Genomic DNA, 22,904 nt, shown 5'->3' with positions numbered 1-22,904 from the left:
GTGCCGTCCATCCTACTCAACTACCCAGCTAGCACAGTGGATCTGGGCCGATTCCGGCTGAGAGTCGAGGCACTCGGCTGAGAGTCGAGGCACTCGGCTGAGAGTCAGACTCGGCCGACGTCATGTGGCCCGAGTCTGGGCAGCCTTTGGCAGCATTACTTATGGCTAGGATGCGGGGATTGAGCTTAGGACGATTCCGGTGTGAGTTATCTGGCCCAAATGTATTACTTGGGGCTCAGGCCGATTCAGGTGAGAGTTATCTGGCTCAAATGTATTACTTGGGGCTCGGGCCGATTCAGGCTACTCTTTGGCAGACGATTACACGGGCTGCTTTATATAATTTAATATTTCATTATTTATTTTTACATATTTTCTCATTGTTTCTGTGATCAAAAAATACATTAATATATACATTCAATTCTTTAAGAGTCATGTGTATTATTTTGATACTTTGTGCAAGGCAATTGATAAGCATTAAAAACTTTGTAGATGGAGCCTCCCGAGTGGCGTAGCGGACTAAGACACTGCATCGTAGCAGCAAACTGCGTTGCTACAGATGCTGATTTGAGACCCGTGCCGGCCGCGACCAGGAGACCCATGAGGCGATACACAATTGGGAGGGTTTGGCCGGCAGGGATGTCCTTGTCCCATCGCACTGTAATGACTCCTGTGGCGGGCCAGGCGCATGCAAACTGACACGGTCACCAGGTGTATGGTGTTTCCTTCGACACAAAATGTTTTTTTGTGGATGGGTATAATTTGTATGTATAACATGTAATTTAATAATATTTAAAATGACTAAATCGGGTAATTTTGTAGACATGTATTTAAATTTGCATCGGGCCGCTTCTGGGGGGATTCTGGTAAGATGACGGCAAAGTCGGCTGAATTCCGATAGATGGAAACGGCCTTGATGTACTTGGGCCAATTCTGGGCAGTCCATTTTGATTCCGGGCCGAGTCCGACACCGGGCCGATTCAATCAGTTCCGGCCCCCCGGAAGAGGGCCGCTTCTGGGCCGATTCCTCATTGCTTGCTGGGTACTTTGTCCAACCTTACAAAACCTCCTAAAGAAATTTGAAGGGCATCACTGGGTATCCTTCTCAATCTACCATTCACTCTCTCTCTCTTTCTCTCGCTACACTGTCTCTCCTCAGTATACAAGAGGAGGAAGAGGGGGCAGACATTTTATCGGTAATCTACAGTACCCCCCTCTTTTATTCCAAGGTACATCTGAGGTACTATCATTGTAATAGAGTTAGACATGAAGAATAGGTTGTTGTGGTTGAATTGTGCACAGAATGAGTGCCTGCCCTACTTTTCCTCAGTGGTCTGTGCGATATTAGGCCTGTAAAGAGATATGTTGATGAGACAGAGATGAATCAATGTACTAGGCTTAACATTCCCCCAATAAAACAGTTCCATACTCCTGATGCCTTAACTACTGTTGTGGCTGATTTTCTGATGCATATTCAAGTCAAAAGCGAGACGTGTGCAGAGTTCATACTTTGGTCGATCTTCGCATTGTAATATGTTGCTGAACACCGGGCAATATGTCTTACTTCAATGATGTGTTTGGCCTAATGTAGCACTGACTCTAGCTCTGGTCCATGGCGTTAGGTCCAGGGCACATTCCTCCACTAATAATATTAGTAGTGGAGGAACGTACACTAACGCTCTGGACCAGAGCTAAACTAGCTCATGCATTAACATAAGACCACATCAGTACTCATTTTCAGCATTGCTTATAAATATAATTTATTAACAGTCTTAAAAATTCTTTCTTACACTTTGTACAGAAACTGAGGAGATGCAAGCGTTTTGGGAGAGTCAGCGGCGGCGTCATGAAGCCAAACTAGAGTGGACGACAACCTCACTACACTAACACAAATTATATCATTAATACTTTTTATCCAGATAATAAAATAAAATGCACTTACTAGCACAGCTCTATTAATATAATTTGTTTGTAAAGGATGCCAAGTTTGCATAGTAGACACAGCTTTTACCAAAAACAAAATAAACCAAACTGGTAATCATACAAACTAGTATCTAACTGTACTGCTCTTTTTATATACTGTACTGAAACAGCCAAAAATGTATTTGACAGTGGTATTCTGTACATCATAAAACATTTACATACTTTGATATCTTCTAACGCAGGCTGTCACATTAACATCCCTGTGTTGTATATTTCACTTTGTTGGTCAACATGCACTCTTTTCTTTCTACATGAAAAATATCCCTTTTTAATTCTCTCAGCATTCACCCTGTTAATGCGCTGTGGAACATATGGCCATATATGGCAATGTGGACATTTTGAAACAGGCTGCAAGTGTGAGCGCTTTTCAAACTATGATACTCTGCGTCCCTGTAGTCCACGTATTCACGGTTCAGTTTGTTATGAAACTGAAGAAAGTTTTGGCTTCTATTTTACCTTCCTGAAACTTTGTCTACGTTATAGCTAAGCAGGTTTTCCACATCTACACAAACAGCTTAATATGCAGCTTTGTCTTCCATTCTAGAGTTGTTTTGAGCCCCACATTTTGACATTGAAGAAATGCATACTGTAAGTATCGTAATACGAGGTGGGACAGACTACTATCTAACACCTATATTGATATTGAAAGTTGTATGCTGTCATTGCATGTATGTTATTCTATAGCCTGGTCCCAGATCTTTGTATGCTATCAAATCAACTCATTGTCATGCCAAACTAGTTATTCTATGGTAAAGATTTTTATTTTCTTTGAAACCAAAATCCAACTCCTCTTCTGAATGACATCAAGTGAGATAATGAAGGACAGAATGTAGAACATAGCTAGTCAAATAGCCGTTGCCATATTCAACTATGTACCTGTATAAGTTGGGAAAATAAGGCAGTCCAACTTAATGCAACTGAGGCTTTTATGTCCACATTTCATTGCATCTTTTCTCCATATTATGGTATTGGCCTCTCCCCTCTGGTCTCAGATCAGTTTGATATGGTGTAACTCCAGAGCAGAAACAGGCAGTCCCACCCGCTCCTCTAGGTACAGCTTTGACTCCTCCAATCATAACCTTAACCATTAGTTGGGGAAATGCAAAACTGACCCAAGATCAGCGTCTAGGGGCAACTTCACTGTACTCCAGTCCCCACCCACACCCACTTTATTCTCTATCAGTAAGACCCAGATATGCTTGACCTCAATAATTCTCTGCACATTTATCCCCAACAAAAGCGGCCAGTGCTCAAATGCACAGTTGTTCTGCAAAATAGGCAATTTCGAACAACAAAGCTAATGTGTTAGCTAGCCCCCTCCCTACAGTTCACAGCTCTAACTGAAAATAAATCACAATACAAATGAATAATGATTAACAATAAAGCAAGAGTATAATGCCATTAGAATGTACTTGTTATTCATGTATTTACACGGTTCAGACACGATTATAAGATAGATGTTGTTATTTTCCCAAAGGCCACAGGATGGCGCTAGAGATCAACAAAACCACAATGAAACAAATTAGACAAAAGGGTAGAAAGACATAAGAGTTTCTTCACCACACCTTGAATCCTGAAATTAAAATCATGATTAAACATATTTAGGGAAATCAACACAAGCTAAATGTAATCAACAGAACCAATGTATGGGTAGTATTGGTGGTGCGGAAAAAATGGACTGCATTCGGTTCTCCATATCGCATAACTACATTATTCCAAGGACTCCACTTCAATACTTGTCCCTTTTCGCTCCTTGTCTGTCTCCCTATTCTGACTGAGCGACAGTCACTGAGTAGCCTACATACGTTAGTAAAGTCTGAAGTAGGAAATCATCCACATATATGGACAGCAGAATAGACCGTTTCCTAGGAAACTGTATAAAAGAAAAGCAGACTGTACCAAGGAACGCACAGCCCAGGATAACAATAGGATCTCCAGGATTAGTTTTCTTTCTGTTGTCCCCCAATACAAAATAATCACAGCAAAGAGAACGACTCGGATCACACATCAACAACAAGGTCTTTTTGCTCACTAATTTCTCCCACCCACACGTGTTTTTTTGTCCCGACCATTGCCATGGGTGACAGTCAGGACATTGTCTGTCTGTGCGTTGGTCTGTTTGTGTCCGTCGGTGTCCGTGACTCAGACCCATTCAGATGGTCCCTGGTCCGGTCCTCGGGTGTCAGCGCTCCGTCGTCATGGGACCAGGCTGTCGTGGCGACCCATCTCCTCCAGCACGGCAGCCAGTCTGTTGAGGTTCCCGTCTGGGAAGTGTTGGGCCTCCCACAGGTCCAAGATCACCCCTGTGGGACTGGACTTGGTGGCAAAATAGTTCAGATACCTGAGAGACAACAAGAGACACCTTTGTGGTAAAAAAAACAGGGTCGCGTTCATGTCCAACACCATAATGAAGCCATCTTTAGAGCAGTTCTCTCTCCACCCCTGTGCTTAAGGATGAGGCTGCTCCTGCTTAGACGTGAACTAACTTAAGGATGAGGATGCTCCTGTTTAGACGTGAACTAACTTAAGGATGAGGCTGCTCCTGCTTAGACGTGAACTAACTTAAGGATGAGGATGCTCCTGCTTAGACGTGAACTAACTTAAGGATGAAGATGCTCCTGCTTAGACGTGAACTAAATTCAGGATGAGGGTGCTCCTGCTTAGACGTGAACTAACTTAAGGATGAAGATGCTCCTGCTTAAACGTGAACTAAATTCAGGATGAGGGTGCTCCTGCTTAGGCGTGAACTAACTTAAGGATGAACATGCTCCTGCTTAGACGTGAACTAACTTAAGGATGAAGATGCTCCTGCTTAGACGTGAACTAACTTAAGGATGAAGATGCTCCTGCTTAGACGTGAACTAACTTAAGGATGAGGCTGCTCCTGCTTAGACGTGAACTAACTTAAGGATGAGGAGTAGGATGCTTAGACGTGAACTAACTTAAGGATGAAGATGCTCCTGCTTAGACGTGAACTAAATTCAGGATGAGGCTGCTCCTGCTTAGACGTAAACTAACTTAAGGATGAGGAGTAGGATGCTTAGACGTGAACTAACTTAAGCAGCCTCTGCCTTCCCCCCCAGTGCACAGTCAGAGAAGAGGGGGGAGAGGCTTGACTTTAGGACCCCGCTTCTGCCTTCTCTCGCTCCCTCCCTTCCTCCCTCCCTTCCTCATCTTCTGTTGCTCACTTGTCTCACTCTCTCCATCCACATGTGTGTCAGCTGTCTTAATCTAAAAATGTATCTTGGTGATAAACATGGGTCTATGTCTGAAGTCTTGCTAACCACTGCTTCAAATCGGGTTAACCCACTCGAGGACAGTCATAGCTTGCCTACATAGGCAAGGGTCACCACAATTATGGATGGGGTAGGTGGTGAGGATGTGACATCATTGTGTGCATTTATAAGGTGGTGTGCAAGGGTGTAGGGTGAAGTTGCCCCTAGACACTGATCTTTGGTCAGTTTTGCATGTCCCCCAATAAAGGTTAAGGTTAGAATTGGGGGATGGGAAGCTGTATGTATGTACAGTGCCTTCAGAAAGTATTCATACCCCTTGACATATTCCACATGTTGTTGTGTTACAGCCTGAATTGAAATATATTGAAAATGAAATCCAGAAATATATCATTTACATAAGTATCCACACCCCTGAGTCAATACATGTTAGAATCACCTGCGATTACAGCTGTGAGTCGTTGTCTTTAAGGGCATTGCACACCTAGATTGTACAATATTTGCATATCATAATTTTTTGAATTCTTCAAGCTCTGTCAAGTTGTTAATCCTTTTTGAACAGACATTTTCAAGTCGTGCCAAAGATTTTCAAGCCGATTTAAGTCAAAACTGTAACTACGCCACTCAGGAACATTCAATGTCGTCTTGGTAAACAACTCCGGTGCATATTTGGCCTTATGTTTTAGGTTATTGTCCTAATGAAAGGTGAATTTGTCTCCCAGTATCTGTTGGAAAGCAGACTGAACTAGGATTTTCCCTGTGCTTAGCTCTATTCCGTTTCCTTTCATCCTAAAAACCTCCCTAGTCATTGCCGATAACAAGCATACCCATAACATGATGCAGCCACCACCATACTTGAAAATATGATGACTGGTACTCAGTGATGTGTTGTGTTGGCTTTGACCCAAACATAACACTTTGTTTTCAGGACATAAAGTTAATTTCTTTGCAATTTTACTTTAGCGCCTTAATGTAAACAGGATGCCTGTTTTGGAATATTTTTTATTATATCCAGGCTTCCTTCTTTTCACTCTGTCATTTAGGTTAGTATTGTGGAGTAACAACTGATGATGGATCAACAACATTGTATTCTCCTCTATCTTTGTAGTCACTGGGTGTATTGATACACCATCCAAAGTGTAATTAATGACTTCACCATGCTCAAATGGATATTCAATGTCTGCCTTCTTTATTGTTACCCATCTACCAATAGGTGCCGTTCTTTGCGAGGCATTGGAAAACCTCCCTGTTTGTGGTTTAATCTGTGTTTGAAATTCACTGCTAGACTGAGGGACCTTACAGATAAGTGTATGTGTATGGTACATAGATGAGGTAGTTATTCAAAAATCATGTTAAACACATATTTTTGCACACAGTGAGTCCATGCAACTTGTGTGACTTTTAAGCAAATTTTTACTCCTGAACTTATTTAGGCTTGCCATAACAAAGAGGTTGAATATTTATTGACTCAAGACATTTCAGCTTTTAATTTTGAATTAATTTGTAAAAATGTAGAAGAACATAATTCCACGTTGACAATATGGGGTAAAGTAGCCAGTGACAACATCTCAGTTTAATCAATTTTAAATTCAGGCTGCAACACAACAAAGTCACGGGGTGTGAATGCTTCCTGAAGGCGCTGTATGTGCTGGGTTGTTCCCTCTGACCTGTCCAGGTTGAGTTTGTGGGCCAGCATCCTCCAGTCATTGGATCCTCTGGTCTGGGGTGCGTCCAGACTGCCACAGAGCTTCTGTCTGATGGAGAGAGGGATACGGAAGGCGTTGAGCCCCACCAGGGTGGTGATGTTGCTAGCCGGGTCCATGAGAGACGTGTCGATGTTCTGGGTGTCCTGAGATGGAGAACAGACAGACACACAAACAAAGAGCGTTAGCTGTGTGATGACAGGGCTGAGGGAGGGGGGGCGGGGGGTTCTTCTATGCTTTTGGGGACCTAAAATCCCCCAAAGTCCCCACAAGGATAGTTAAACAACATGTCCCCATGAAGACAAAGGTTATTTTAAACTTAGGGGTTAGGTTTAGGGTTGCAATTAGGGTTTACTGGTTATCTTTAGGGTTAGGAGTTAGGTTTAGGGTTACGTGTTAAGGTTAGGGTAAGATGATTGGGTTAGGTTTAGGGAAAATAGGATTTTGAATGGAAATACATTTTAGGTCCCCATGAGGATAGAAGAACAAAACAACTGCATGTGTTTTAAGTTTCCATTACTTTAGCAGAAGCTCTAATCCAGAGAATGCATACATTTTCCTAAGTAGTCCCCCATGGGAATCAAACCCACAACCCTGGCGTTGCAAGCACCATGCACTACCAACTGAGCCACAATGGACCACTTGGTATTTATCATCCAATGAAATGCTTACTTGCAGGTTTCCACTCGACAATGCAACAACAATAAGAAATTAAAGCTGCAAGCAGTGTTGCCGGGGTTCAGCTGTGTGCCAACTGTGAAACCATCAGGACAAATTGGTGACACTGCCCTAGGATGAATTACAGTACTTCTTACTAAGCTTGCCAAATATCAGAACTCAAAATCAAACTGATCATGCAATATTATTTGCTTTTGATATATTTTGGACCATTTTTCAATGATGTTACGTTAAACGTCTTCTCCAGAACTGCTGAACCAGATTTGTTACACTATATATACAAAAGTATGTGAACACCCCTAAAATTTGTTCAAATTAGTGGATTCGGCTATTTCAGCCACACCCATTGCTGACGGGTGTAAAGAAATGTGCACACAGCGATGCAATCTCCATAGACAAACATTGGCAGTAGAATGGCCTTACTGAAAAGCTCTGTGACTTTCAACATGGCACCGTCATAGGATGCCACCTTTCAAACAAGTCAGTTCGTCAAATTTCTGCCCTGCAAAAACTGGAAGTGCTGTTATTGTGAAGTGGAAACGTCTAGGAGCAACAACGGTAGGCCACACAAGCTCACAGAACGAGACCGCTGAGTGCTGAAGCGTGTAGCGTGTAAAAATCGTCTGTCCTCGGTTGCTTCACTGACTACAGAGTTCCAAACTGCGTCTGGAAGCAGCATCAGCACAATAACTGTTTGTCGGGAGCTTCTTGAAATGGGTTTCCATGGCCTGAGCAGCCACACACAAGCCTAAGATCACCATGTGCAATGCCAAGCTCCGGCTGGAGTGCTGTAAAGATCGCCGCCATTGGACTCTGGAGCAGTGGAAATGCGTTCCCCAGAGTGATGAATCACGCTTTACCATCTGGCATTCCAATGGACGAATCTGGGTTTGTCGGATGCCAGGAGAACACTACCTGCCCGAATACATGTTGCCAACTGTAAAGTTTGGTGGAGGAGGAATAATGGTCTGGGGCAGTTTTCATGATTTGGCTAGGCCCCTTAGTTCCAGTGAAGGGAAATCTTAACGCTACAGCCTACAATGACATTCTAGACGATTCTGTACTTCCAACTTTGTGGCAACCATTTGGGGAAGGCCCTTTCCTGTTTCAACATGTCAATGTCCCGTGCACAAAGCGAGGTCTATACAGAAATGGTTTGTGTGGAAGAACTTGACTGACATGCACAGAGCCCTGACTTCAACCCCATCGAACACCTTTGGAATGAATTGGAACATCGACTGCGAGCCAGGCCCAATCGCCCCACAACAGTGCCCAACCTCACTAATGTTCATGGCTGAATGGAAGCAAGTCCCTGTAGCAATGCTTCAACATCTAGTGGAAAGCCTTCCCAGAAGAGTGGAGGCTGTTATAACTCTATATTAATGCCCATTATTTTGGACTGAGATGTTCGAAGAGCAGGTGTTCACATATTCATGCTTTTTCCTGTCCAACAGCGCCACAATGTGGCCAACCTCAACCATATTTTACAGGTTAGCTAGACTCATATCCTTGAGCATGTGTGCCAAATTCCATGTCTCAGAGTCAGACAGATGAAGATATAGATATACAGTGTTATACAGATGAAGATATACAGTGTTATATCGTCACTGTGTGGTCGATATGAATGTGCTTGCATATGTTAAGCCGTGACAGTGTTTATCCGTGACTGATTTATATGGATATATGTGACAGACCACACCCACCACACCCACGTGAATGTTTATTGGTCAGTTATGGCCATGGTGTTTGACGTACTAGTCTGGAGTATAGTGCATTTACAGACCTTGGTCCATAGATGCCATATATCAAGTTTTGCAAATAAATGTCATCACTCTAGATCACATGGGGTGCGTGGCTGACCTTACAAAGTTAGCATTTTCAATCACTTGTTAAACCACCACCATGTGGCCAATTGGCATGGTATTGCATTAGAGGGTGTGGCCCTTGGGCCTTTACCAAGTTGCTAAATCGCACAGTCTTGGGCCTTTTCATCTCATGGAAATGGGAATATTTTCACCAAAATGGCAGAAAAAGGAACATAATAATAACAATAACGAACGGGAGCAAATGCAATAGGGCGTCGACAGCTGCTCTGCTTCAACCTCTAATGATGAAAGACACATGGCAGTAGAATATAATAAACATTTTAGCATTTCATACAGGAAGGCACAATTTATTGTCCAATATTTATACATGTATCAGAGAAAGGGGGGATTAGGGGGGGAGGGGGCAAGTCCTTAAACTGTGCAATATTAGCAATAGTAAATCTGGTAGCAGCAGTTGTGATGTGTATGAAACATTAATATATGTGTGTGTTTGTGTGAGTGAGTGAGTGAGTGAGTGAGTGAGTGAGTGAGTGAGTGAGTGAGTGAGTGAGTGAGTGAGTGAGTGAGTGAGTGAGTGCGAAGGTGTGTGAGTATGCTGGCTGATACTGTACTCAAACAGCAGGCGAATAGAAAAGCCCCACAGCGGGCATTTCAAAGCAGGGAATAATAAATATACGTTAAATAACTACCCTTGTGAACATGCTAGGGTGTCTCCTCCTCCTCCTCCTACATCAGTTCCTGTCCAAAAATGGTGCCTGTTCTCCACTGAAGCCTCTTTATACTGCATCTGGCTGTTGTTCTCTCTCTCTCACACACTTACAAGCACGCACGCACAAACACATACAACATTGCATGTCTTACTGGGAGGAATTGTCCCATAATTCCGGTTTTCATCCCAGTTGGCCGCTCTGCCTGATTATAAATGCTTTTCCTGATGAATTCCAATAACAAACAAAGAGAACCCGTCCCATAGCTCTGCTCTTTCCTCTATCTGCCAAAACAGCATTTCTACTAAAAAAGAAAAGGGATCATTGATATGAAATGGAAAATAAACTCTGTTGATACAAACGATTTGTATTACAAGTCTACTTAGCCCTTAGTGAAACAGCACTTCTTACGCTGTCGGAAAGACAAGCAGATTGATCAAAATAGCTTTGTTTGATACCCAGCCTGGACCACACATGGGCTTTTACACAGCGACAGAAAAGCAGGCAGACACCAGCACAAGTACTACAAGAGGGAAGTTAACAGCAGACGGGGTCAACAGCAGATGGGGTCAATAGCGGACAACAGCAGATTAAACTGTTCATTAAATAAATAAAATAAGTCTAATTTATTTTGTTATTTGTAAACTCAGGCTCCCTTTATCTAATATTAGGTTTTGTTGAAGATTTGATAACATTAAATATAAAAAATATGCAAAAATGTTGAAAATCAGAAAGGAGGCAAATACTTTTTCACGGCACTGTACATCCAACCCCTCATAGTCACACTAACGGGCCCTCAACATAGATATTAAGTGTGTTGATGAATATACCCTCATCAACATATCAACTCTCGTCTGCTTCTATGCTAGAATTTAGACTGACAACCCATATGAAAAAATACTATAGTATACTATGGTTGAAATAATGTAGCATTACTATATTGATATACTATAGTATTTACTGTAGTATTTTTGTGGACATGACTGTAGCATGACTGTAGGGCAGCAGGTAGCCTAGAGGTTAGAGCATTGGGCCTGGCAGCGAAAGGTCGCTGGTTTGAATTCCAGAACCGACAAGGTTAAACCTCTGTTGATGTGTCCTTGTGAAAGGCACTTCAATTTGCTCTACTATGGCTGAAAAATATACCCTGTAAAACAACACATTTCACTGCACCTATCTTGTGTATGTGACATTAAAAACATAGTTTTTCATTTGTATTTTATTTAGTATTCACTGTAGTGTTGTTGTGTAGTATTCACTGTGGTGTTTTTGTGGACATGACTGTAGTGGTGAATAATATAGTAAACTTCAGAAAAAACACTACAGTGAATTGTCATGACTGGCCTGTTCGGGTCAGGTTACCGTTGACCACACTCCTACAAGAGACATCTCTCACACCCGCTAGAGGGGGAGAGATCGAGAGGTATGGAGGTGGGGGGTTTTATGACACCTCACGCCCAATGTAAATCTTAAAGCAGCAGACAAAATCCCTTTGTCCTTTCACTGTGGAGGAATGGAATGTATGATGGGCCTATGGAGAACCTACCTCAGAACAGTAACATGCAATAAATGGATTTTGGGACAATATGTTTCATCAGCCAAAATGGTAGTAATGACGATAGATAGAATATGAAAATGAATGTCATTTTTGTTCTGTTATTAAAAGTTAAATGACAACGTTATAACGAAAACATTGCAACTTGAATATTTACCTGATGTTTGCATACGGTACGTTGTGTGGAAAATGTCCAGATCAAAGAGAATGTTTTTGTAAAGATGAAATGTGAAGTTAGTTGTCTAAATTGGGTCTGAGTAAAATCCAGACCTTGCCTCGTAACTAGTTACGCCCAGAGAACTTTCCCTGAAGGCGGAAACACCCATTTCTGACCCGAGGGTCTACAACATGTGCGTTAAGAATTAACATCATGACTAGGTGACCAAGAGCTGCAGCCAAGGTCTGAGTAGTCAGCAACCTCAAAACGCAACACGAGGTTCAAGAAGACAAAGGAACCTCTTATCTATCTATGCTACGGATGAGTAGCTGCGTCTAAGAGGGTGAATTCAAGCAGGACCACCTGGTTACCACTCTCCAAGGAATCGTGTCTACACTGCTTTCATTCCTACACTGGAGCCCTGAGCTACACGACTGGCTGTCCTCAGAAGACTCCTTTCAGAACAAGGGCGAGGAAACCAACCACTACGAGAAAGGACACTGACATCGTGTGGACAATCCAGAGAGTTACACCTGGTAACAACAGAAGTGTCGCCATCAGAGGAGAAGTTGTAACTCGGTCCACGAGGAGATACCCCATCGGAGACCTTCGACACGTAATTACATCATTATATTCTGACCCATAAGAGCAGCAGTTCGGGGCAAGGTTAGGGTTAAACTAAGCATAGTTTACAAATGTACCCTAGTGTGCTTTTCTCTCGTGCACTCTCTCTTTCTCTCTCTTTTTAAATCCCCATTTTGTGTAACACGTGTCATATTGTGTTGGTCCGCTAGGGACCTGTTTCATTGTACTAAGTTCTAATCAATAGCTTAGACTGTGTGTTTGTGTATATGTATCTTATATTATCATTTTAGCTTGTTAGTAAATAAATAATCAACTCAATTGGTGTGGTATGGACTTATTTAGTGGGACTTGGGTTTGTTCAGATTCCCGGATAATGTGACGTTCAGAATGACTGTAGAGGAAATTAATTAATTAGCGACTGTTGTAAAATCGATATTCTGATATTCCTTGAGTTAATTTGGGAAATAGAAACTCAATAAAGCCAAACTTTCCCATGGTGCCCCAGGTTACTGAGTTAATAATTACCTGATTCATTTAATCATGTAATTATAAACAGTTAACCATTCGATGAACAGCAGTCGTTACAGTAATCAATCCAACGTCACGACAGAATACTACAGTCATGTCCACAAAAACACTACAGTGTTGCAAAGTGTACTATACTATACATATTGTAGTATTACTATAGTAAAAATTGTAGTATATACTAAAATGACTAGTGTTTTGTGGACATTACTGTAGAATTAGCAATAATGTTATCTGTTTAAGAAAAACATCATTCTATTTCATTGACAGCTGAAAAAAATGAGAATGAAGGGCAATTGATTAGAGGTTCAAAAAGCTTTCCACAAAAAGAATAGGCACAATCCACAATGCTTTCACATGACATGGCTTGCTACATGGTTGTCCCTGTTTTGACACCGCAGGAAAATCAAAGTGCTGAAAGTCCAGTACCGTGTACCCTAAACCCCTGTAGATAAATGTTTTAAAAAGGTTAGTGTGTGCCAGTCCTGGACTGTCTATTTAAAGTAAAAATTTGGTTAGCTACTTTCTCTTAGTAGAAGAGCAGTATGTGATCATCTTTTCATGGAAGTCTCTTTTCTCTGGCAAGGTCAATGTCAGAGAGTGTGGTATAGAGATGCCAATATTACTCAGACTGTGGTATAGAGATGCCAATATTACCCAGACTGTGGTATGGAGATGACAATGGCGCTGACAGAGAGGGCTGCCTTGCTTCTAGCTCTTAGGAAACTTTGCAGTACTTTGTTTTTTTATTTATTATTTCTTACATTATTAGCCCAATATCCAACTTAGGAGGCGCACACACCACCCACCGGTTCAGAGTATAATACTTGCTAATGTTCAGTCTCTGGCCAATAAAGTGGATGAGCTCAGGGCGAGGATCTCCTTCCAGAGAGACATCAGGGATTGTAACATACTCTGTTTCATGGAAACATGGCTCTCTCGGGATATACTGTCTGAGTCGGTCCAGCCAGTTGGGTTGTCAGTTCATCGCGCAGACAGGAATAAATATCTCTCCGGGAAGAAGAAGGGCAGGGGTGTATGGTCATGATTAACGACTCATGGTGTAATTGTGATAACATACAGGAACTCAAGTCCTTTTGTTCACCCGACTTAGAATCCCTTACCATCAAATGCTGACTGTATTATCTCCCAAAATAATTTTCTTTGGTTATAGTCACGGCCGTGTATATCCCCCCTCAAGCCGATACCACGACGGCCCTCAAAGAACTTCACCGGACTTTATGCAAACTGGAAACAACATATCCTGAGGTTGCATTTATTGTAGATGGGGATTTTAACAAAGCGAATTTGAGGACTAGGCTGCCGAAGTTCTATCAACACATTGACTGTAGTATTCACGCTGCTAAAACACTCGCACTGCTACTCCAACTTTTGGAATGCCTACAAGGGCCTCCCCTGCCCTCCTTTCGGCAAATCTGACCACGACTCCATTTTGCTCCTCCCTTCCTATAGGCAGAAACTCAAACAGGAAGTACCTGTGCTAAGGCCTATTCAACGCTGGTCTGACCAATCGAAATCCATGCTACAAGACTGTTTTGATCACACGGACTGATATGTTCCAGGTAGCTTCTGAGAAAAATATCGACGAATATACTGAAATGGTGAAAAAGTGTATAGGAGATGCTGTACCCACCGTGACTATTAAAACCTACCCTAACCAGAAACCATTGATAGATGGCAGCATTCGTGCAAAACTAAAAGAGTGAACGACCACATTTAAACATGGCAAGGTGATTGGGAATATGTCAGAATACAAACAGTGTAGTTATTCCCATAGGGCGGCGCACAATTGGCCCAGTGTCGTAGGGGTTTGGCCGGGGTAGGCCGTCAATGTAAATAAGAATTTGCCTAGTTAAATAAAGGTTACATTTTTAAAATTATGTTATTTAAAAATTCCCTCTGCAAGGCAATCAAACAGGAAAAACACCAGAATAGAGACAAAGTGGAGTCGCAATTCAACGGCTCAGACACAAGACGTATGTGGCAGGGTCTACAGACAATCACGGACTACAAAAGGAAAACAAGCCACGTCGCGGACACCGACGTCTTGCTTCCGGACACGCTAAACAACTTCTTCGCCCACTTTGAGGTTAACACAATGCCACGGAAGTGGCCCACTACCAAGAACTGTGGGCTCTCCTTCTCCTTCAGGCTCTCCTGGCCGATGTGAGTAAGACATTTAAGCGTGTTAACCCTCGCAAGGCTGCCGGCCCAGACGGCATCCCTAGCCATGTCCCCAGAGCATGCGCAGACCAGCTGGCTGGTGTATTTACGGAAATATTAAATCTCTCCCTATCCCAGTCTGCTGTCCCCACATGCTTCAAGATGGCCACCATTGTTCCTGTACCCAAGAAAGCAAAGGTAACTGAACTAAATGACTATTGCCCCATATCACTCACTTCTGTCATTATGGAGTGCTTTGAGAAGCGAGTCAAGGATCACATCACCTCTACCTTACCTGTCATCATAGACCCACTTCAATTTGCTTACTACCCCAATAGAACCACAGACTATGCAATCGCCATCACACTGCACACTGCCCTATCCCATCTGGACAAGAGGAATACCCATGTAAGAATGCTGTTCATAGACTACAGCTCAGCATTCAACACCATAGTTCCCTCCAAGCTCATCATTAAGCTCAAGGCCCTGGGTCTGAACCCCGCCCTGTGCAACTGGGTGGACTTCCTGATGTGTCGCCCCTAGGTGGTGAAGGTATGAAACAACACCTCCACTTCACTGATCCTCAACACTGGGGCCCCACAAGGGTGCATGCTCAGCCCTCTCCTGTACTCTCTGTTCACCCATGACTGTGTGGCCAAGCACACCTCCAACTCAATCATCAAGTTTGCAGATGACACAACAGTAGTAGGCTTGATTACCAACAATGACGAGACGGCCTACAAGGACGTGGTGAGGCTCTGGGAGTGTGGTGCCAGGAAAATAACCTTTCACTCAACGTCAACAAAACAAATGAGATGATCGTGGACTTCAGGAAACAGCAGAGGGAGCACCCCATATCCACATCGACGGGACAGTAGTGGAGAAGGTGGAAGTTCAAGTTCCTTGGTGTACACATCACTGACAAACTGAAATGGTCCACCCACACAGACAGTGAGGTGAAGAAGGCGCAACAGCGTCTCTTCAACCTCAGGTGGCTTAAGAAATTTGGCTTGACACCTAAGACCCTCCCAAACTTTTACAGATTCACAATGGAGAGCATCCTGTCGGGCTGTAACACCATCTGCTACAGCAACCACAGCCTACAACCGCAGAGCTCTCCAGAGGGTGGTGTGGTCTGTCCAACGCATCACCATTGCACAGACTACCTGCTCTTAAACGCTAGTAAAATCAAATGCATGCTTTTCAACCATTCGCTGCCTGCACCCGCCCACCCAACTAGCATCACTACTTTGGACGGTTCTGACTTAGAATATGTCAGACACCTAGGTACAAATACCTAGGTGTCTGGTTAGACTGTAAACTCTCCTTCCAGACTCATAGTAAACATCTCCAATCCAAAATTAAATCTAGAATCGGCTTCCTATTTCGCAACAAAGCCTCCTTCACTCACGCCGCCAAACATACCCTCGTAAAACTGACTATCCTACCGATCCTCGACTTCGGCGATGTCATTTACAAAATAGCTTCCAATTCTCTACTCAGCAAACTGGATGCAGTCTATCACAGTGCTATCCGTTTTGTCACCAAAGCCCCTTATACCAACCACCACTGCGACCTGTATGCTCTAGTCGGCTGGCCCTTGCTACATGTTCGTCGCCAGACCCACTGGCTCCAGGTCATCTATAAGTCTATGCTAGGTAAAGCTCCACCTTATCTCAGCTCATTGGTCACGATAACAACACCCACCCGTAGCACGCGCTCCAGCAGGTATATCTCACTGGTCATCCCCAAAGCCAACAACTCTTTTGGCCGCCTTTCCTTCCAGTTCTCTGCTGCCAATGACTGGAACGAATTGCAAAAATCGCTGAATCTGGAGACTTATATTTCCCTCACTAACTTTAAACATCAGCTATCTGAGCAGCTAACCGATCACTGCAGCTGTACATAGCCCATCTGTAAATAGCCCATCCAATCTACCTCATCCCCATACTGTTTTAATTTACTTTTCTGCTCTTTTTCACACCAGTATTTCTACTTGCACATCACCATCTGCTCATCTATCACTCCAGTGTTAATTTGCTAAATTGTAATTACTTCGCTACTACGGCCTATTTATTGCCTTACCTCCTCCCGCCATTTGCACACACTGTATATAGACTTTCTTTTTTTATGTGTTATCGACTGTACGCTTGTTTGTTCCATGTGTAACTCTGTGTTGTTTTTTGTCACACTGCTTTGCTTTATCTTGGCCAGGTCGCAGTTGTAAATGAGAACTTGTTCTCAACTTGCCTACCTGGTTAAATAAAGGTGAAATAAAGGTGAAATAATAAATAAAATAAAAAGACTGAAAAACAGCATCTATCTCAAAGCCATCAGACTGTTAAATTGAGTCAAAAGCAAACGAGGAAACTCGTCTCATCCTGCACTCCAGGCAGCCAAAAGCAAATGCTTAATAAAGTATTCTAAATATTTCAAATAGTATTTGGACCTAGGTCTGGAGAGAAGTCAGAGCTGGTTTAGGTCTGGAGTGTAGTCAGAGCTGGTCTAGGTCCGGAGTGTAGTTCGAGCTGGGTTTTACCTCAGAAGTCGGGAGTGTAGTTGGAGCTGGGTTTTACCTCAGAAGGTCAGAGTGTGCTATAGTCAGAGTGTGCATTCCAAATGGCAACCTTTATAGTGCACTACTTTTGACCAGAGCACTGGTCAAAAGTAGCGCACTACATATGAAATAGGGTGCCATTTGAGTCACACACACAGAGTGTACAGTGTATCCAGTAAAAGGTGGTGTGAGGTTTGAGTCTCACCTCAGACAAAGTGCTGCTGAGCTGAAAGATCTGCCCCTCCCCTTCTACTTGGCGTACACACAGCTTACAGCTGAGCTCTGTGGTGCTGGAGCTGAACCGCTCCAGGGTGAAGGTGCAGTGAAGGGTCCGCTGGCAGCCACTCCACACCTGGTAGAAGGGGATCTCCTACACACACACACACACACACACACACACACACACACACACACACACACACACACACACACACACACCATTTATTCACTATATATTGCATGTACATGGTCATTTTCAATCACTGAAATCTATGTATCGCCATACCAGTCGAGCAGACCAATAAAGGTGTACATGGTCTATGACAACTTTCAAGTTTCACCATGAGCTCACCTGGTACTTGGCAAGCAGCTTGCTCTTCCACTGTCCGTGGGGGACGTCGTGGACAGAGAGGCGCAGGTTGTGGGTGCTGTCCTTGAAGTTCAGGGTCTTTGGTTCATCCAGCAGCTTCCCTCCCATCTGGGTCTCCATCTGAAGTACTTCCTACAGCCGCAAAGACAATAACACAATGAAGTACCTCCTACAGCAGCAAAGACAGTAACACAATGAAGTACCTCCTACAGCAGCAAAGACAATAACACAATGAAGGACTTCCTACAGCAGCAAAGACAATAACTTTTGACTGACTGAACTTTTGACTAACGGTAACCGCAATGGTAGTATCCATTACAACACTGGATGCATAAGCCTATGGCTATGAGGCTAGTGCAAACCAGCAGACGGGTGAAGTCATTGTATTAGCGTACAGTGAGCTCCAAAAGTATTGGGCCAGTGATATTTTTTGTGGTTTTAGCTCTGTACTCCAGCACTTTGAATTAAAAATTATACAAAGACCATGCGGTTAAATTGCAGACTGTCATCTTAAATTGACGGTATTTTCATCGTTATCGGGAACTGTTTAGAAATTTTAAGAGACCAAAAGTATTTGGACAAAATCACTTATATGTGTACAGCGAGGGAAAAATGTATTTGATCCCCTGCTGATTTTGTACGTTTGCCCACTGACAAAGAAATGATCAGTCTTTAATTTTAATGGTAGGTTTATTTGAACAGTGAGAGACAGAATAACAACAAAACAATCCAGAAAAACGCATGTCAAAAATGTTATAAATTGATTTGCATTTTAATGAGGGAAATAAGTATTTGACCCCCTCTCAATCAAAAAGATTTCTGGCTCCCAGGTGTCTTTTATACAGGTAACGAGCTGAGATTAGGAACACACTCTTAAAGGGAGTGCTCCTAATCTCAGTTTGTTACCTGTATAAAAGACACCTGTCCACAGAAGCAATCAATCAATCAGATTCCAAACTCTCCACCATGGCCAAGACCAAAGAGCTCTCCAAGGATGTCAGGGACAAGATTGTAGAATGGGCTACAAGACCATCCCCAAGCAGCTTGGTGAGAAGGTGACAACAGTTGGTGTGATTATTCGCAAATGGAAGAAACACAAAGAACTGTCAATCTCCCTCGGCCTGGGGCTCCATGCAAGATCTCACCTTGTGGAGTTGCAATGATCATGAAAATGGTGAGGAATCAGCCCAGAACTACTCGGGAGGATCTTGTCAATGATCTCAAGGCAGCTGGGACCATAGTCACGAAGAAAACAATTGGTAACACACTACGCCGTGAAGGACTGAAATCCTGCAGCGCCCGCAAGGTCCCCCTGCTCAAGAAACCACATATACATGCCCGTCTGAAGTTTTCCAATGAACATCTGAATGATTCAGAGGACATCTGGTGAAAGTGTTGTGGTCAGATGAGACCAAAATGGAGCTCTTTGGCATCAACTCAACTCGCCGTGTTTGGAGGAGGAGGAATGCTGCCTATGACCCCAAGAACACCATCCCTACCGTCAAACATGGAGGTGGAAACATTATGCTTTGGGGGTGTTTTTCTGCTAAGGGGACAGGACAACTTCACCGCATCAAAGTGACGATGGACGGGGCCATGTACCGTCAAATCTTGGGTGAGAACCTCCTTCCCTCAGCCAGGGCATTGAAAATGGGTCGTGGATGGGTCTTCCAGCATGGCAATGACCCAAAACACACGGCCAAGGCAACAAAGGAGTGGCTCAAGAAGAAGCACATTAAGGTCCTGGAGTGGCCTAGCCAGTCTCCAGACCTTAATCCCATAGAAAATCTGTGGAGGGACCTGACGGTTCGAGTTGCCAAACGTCAGCCTCGAAACCTTAATGACTTGGAGAAGATCTGAGTGGGATAAAATCCCTCCTGAGATGTGTGCAAACCTGGTGGCCAACTACAAGAAACGTCTGACCTCTGTGATTGCCAACAAGGGTTTTGCCACCAAGTACTAAGTCATGTTTTGCAGAGGGGTCAAATACTTATTTCCTTCATTAAAATGCAAATCACTTTATAACATTTTTGACATGCGTTTTTCTGGATTTTTTTGCTGTTATTGTGTCTCTCACTGTTCAAATAAACCTACCATTAAAATTATAGACTGATCATTTCTTTGTCAGTGGGCAAACATACAAAATCAGCAGGGGATCAAATACTTTTTTCCCTCACTGTATTAAAGAAGTCAAAAGGTTAGTATTTGGTCCCATAATCCTAGCACCAATGTCTACATCAAGATAGTGACACTACAAACTTGTTGGATGCATTTGCTGTTTGTTATAGTTGTGTTTCAGATTATTTTGTGCCCAATAGAAATTAATTGTACTAATGTAGTGTCATTTTGGAGTCACTTTTGTGGTAAATAAGAAAATAGTATGTTTCTAAACACTTCTATATTAATGTGGATGCTGCCATGATTACGGAAAATCCTGAACGAATTGTGAAGAATGATGATTGAGAAAGTAGAGGCATAAATATCATAGCTCCCCATGCAAGAAATTAAAACATTTTTTTTACTAACCTCTTTGTGCTATTAACTTTCTCACAAACGTTTCGATTTTGATTTTATAGGGCCCGTTCTAAATGGTACCCTATTCCCAATATAGTGTCCTACTTTTGACTAAGGCCCATAGGGATCTGAATAAAAATAGTGCACTAGTACATAGGAAATAGAGAGTCATTTGAAACACATCCATTGTCTATATCAAATATTCTGGTGTAAAAGAAGAAGTACCAAAAGGTCCACAATAGACTGCAAATACTGTACAGCGACTGCATTATTGATGTTCAATAATGTACAAGATCATTATTAGAATGTCACCCCATCCTCCAACAACTACTGCAGTATTAGAATATCCATCGACTCCGCCTCTTCCTCCAACAACTACTGCAGTATAAGAATACCAATTGACTCCGCCTCCTCCTTCAACAACTACTGCAGAATAAGAATACCAATCGACTCCGCCTCCTCCTTCAACAACTACTGCAGTATAAGAATATCAATAGACTTCGCCTCTTCCTCATCTTCAACAACTACTGCAGTATAAGAATATCAATCGACTCCGCCTCTTCCTCATCCTTCATCAACTACTGCAGTATAAGAATATCAATCGACGCCACCTCCTCCTCCTTCAACAACTACTGCAGTATAAGAGTATCAATCGACTCCGCCTCCTCCTCCTTCAACAACTACTGCAGTATATGAATATCAATCGACTCCGCCTCCTCCTCCTTCAACAACTACTGCAGTATAAGAATATCAATCGACGCCACCTCCTCCTCCTTCAACAACTACTGCAGTATAAGAATATCAATCGACTCCGCCTCCTCCTCCTTCAACAACTACTGCAGTATAAGAATATCAATCGACTCCGACTCCTCCTTCAACAACTATTGCAATGTAAGAATATCAATCGACTTCGACTCCTCCTTCTCCAACTACTGCAGTATAAGAATATCAATCGACTCTTCCTCCTCCTCCTTCAACAACTACTGCAATGTAGGAATATCAATCGACTCCGCCTCCGCCTCCTTCAACAACTACTGCAGTATAAGAATATCAATCGACTCCGCCTCCGCCTCCTTCAACAACTACTGCAATGTAAGAATATCAATCGACTCTGCCTCCTCCTTCAACAACTACTGCAGTAAAAGAATATCAATCGACTCTGCCTCCTCCTTCAACAACTACTGCAGTAAAAGAATATCAATCGACTCCGCCTTCTCCTCCTCCTTCAACAACTACTGCAGTATAAGAATATCAATCGACTTCGCCTCCTCCTCCTTCAACAACTACTGCAATGTAAGAATATCAATCGACTCCGTCTCCTCCTCCTTCAACAACTACTGCAGTATAAGAATATCAATCGACTCTGCCTCCTCCTCCTTCAACAACTACTGCAGTATAAGAATATCAATCGACTTCGCCTCCTCCTCCTTCAACAACTACTGCAATGTAAGAATATCAATCGACTCTGCCTCCTCCTTCAACAACTACTGCAGTAAAATAATATCAATCGACTCCGCCTCCTCCTCCTTCAACAATTACTGAAATGTAAGAATATCAATTGACTCTGCCTCCTCCTTCAACAACTACTGCAATGTAAGAATATCAATCGACTCCGCGTCCTCCTTCAACAACTACTGCAGTAAAAGAATATCAATCGACTCCGCCTCCTCCTTCAACAACTACTGCAGTAAAAGAATATCAATCGACTCCGCCTCCTCCTTCAACAACTACTGCAGTATATGAATACCAATCGACTCCGCCTCCTCCTTCAACAACTACTGCAGTATATGAATATCAATCGACTCCGTCGCCTCCTCATCCTCCAACACACCAACTACAAAATTCCCTTTGAAAGCAAGACCAATTAAAGTTACTTTGACATATCATTAAAAACACCAACCTAACATTTTGTTTTCAAACTATCCTCCCTTGAAATGTTGAAACATTTGTGGGAAAGAGCATTGCTTAAAAAGTGAGTGAGTGAGTGAGTGAGTGGGGTGCACAGGTAAGCGAGAGAAAGTATGACTTCATTGGTGTGCGTTGTGTACGGTGTCCATATTAGGAGTCCCAAGCTGTCAGTGAGGCTATCTTAATGCTGCCCCCCCACCCCC

The 22,904-nt window shown here is 42.9% G+C and overlaps 1 protein-coding gene across 2 annotated transcripts in view; it reads right to left on the bottom strand.

The window, feature by feature from the left end:
• Positions 1-1,731: 1,731 nt before the first annotated feature.
• unc5ca (unc-5 netrin receptor Ca) overlaps positions 1,732-22,904 on the bottom strand; it is a 275,938-nt gene continuing 254,765 nt past the window's right edge. For both annotated transcript variants that reach the window (XM_029717973.1, XM_029717974.1), the window contains 4 exons: positions 18,262-18,411; positions 17,896-18,060; positions 6,881-7,062; positions 1,732-4,321 (listed from right to left, as the gene is read on the bottom strand). In XM_029717973.1, coding sequence (XP_029573833.1) covers positions 4,177-4,321; positions 6,881-7,062; positions 17,896-18,060; positions 18,262-18,411 — 642 coding nt within the window. In that variant the 3' untranslated portion in view covers positions 1,732-4,176. The remainder of the gene's footprint in view (positions 4,322-6,880; positions 7,063-17,895; positions 18,061-18,261; positions 18,412-22,904) is intronic.

This window comes from Salmo trutta, chromosome 27 (assembly GCF_901001165.1).
Source record: "Salmo trutta chromosome 27, fSalTru1.1, whole genome shotgun sequence".
Taxonomy (NCBI): Eukaryota; Metazoa; Chordata; class Actinopteri; order Salmoniformes; family Salmonidae; genus Salmo; species Salmo trutta.
The sequence above is the reverse complement of the archived record's forward strand: the minus strand, read 5'-3'. Positions and strand labels throughout refer to the sequence as shown.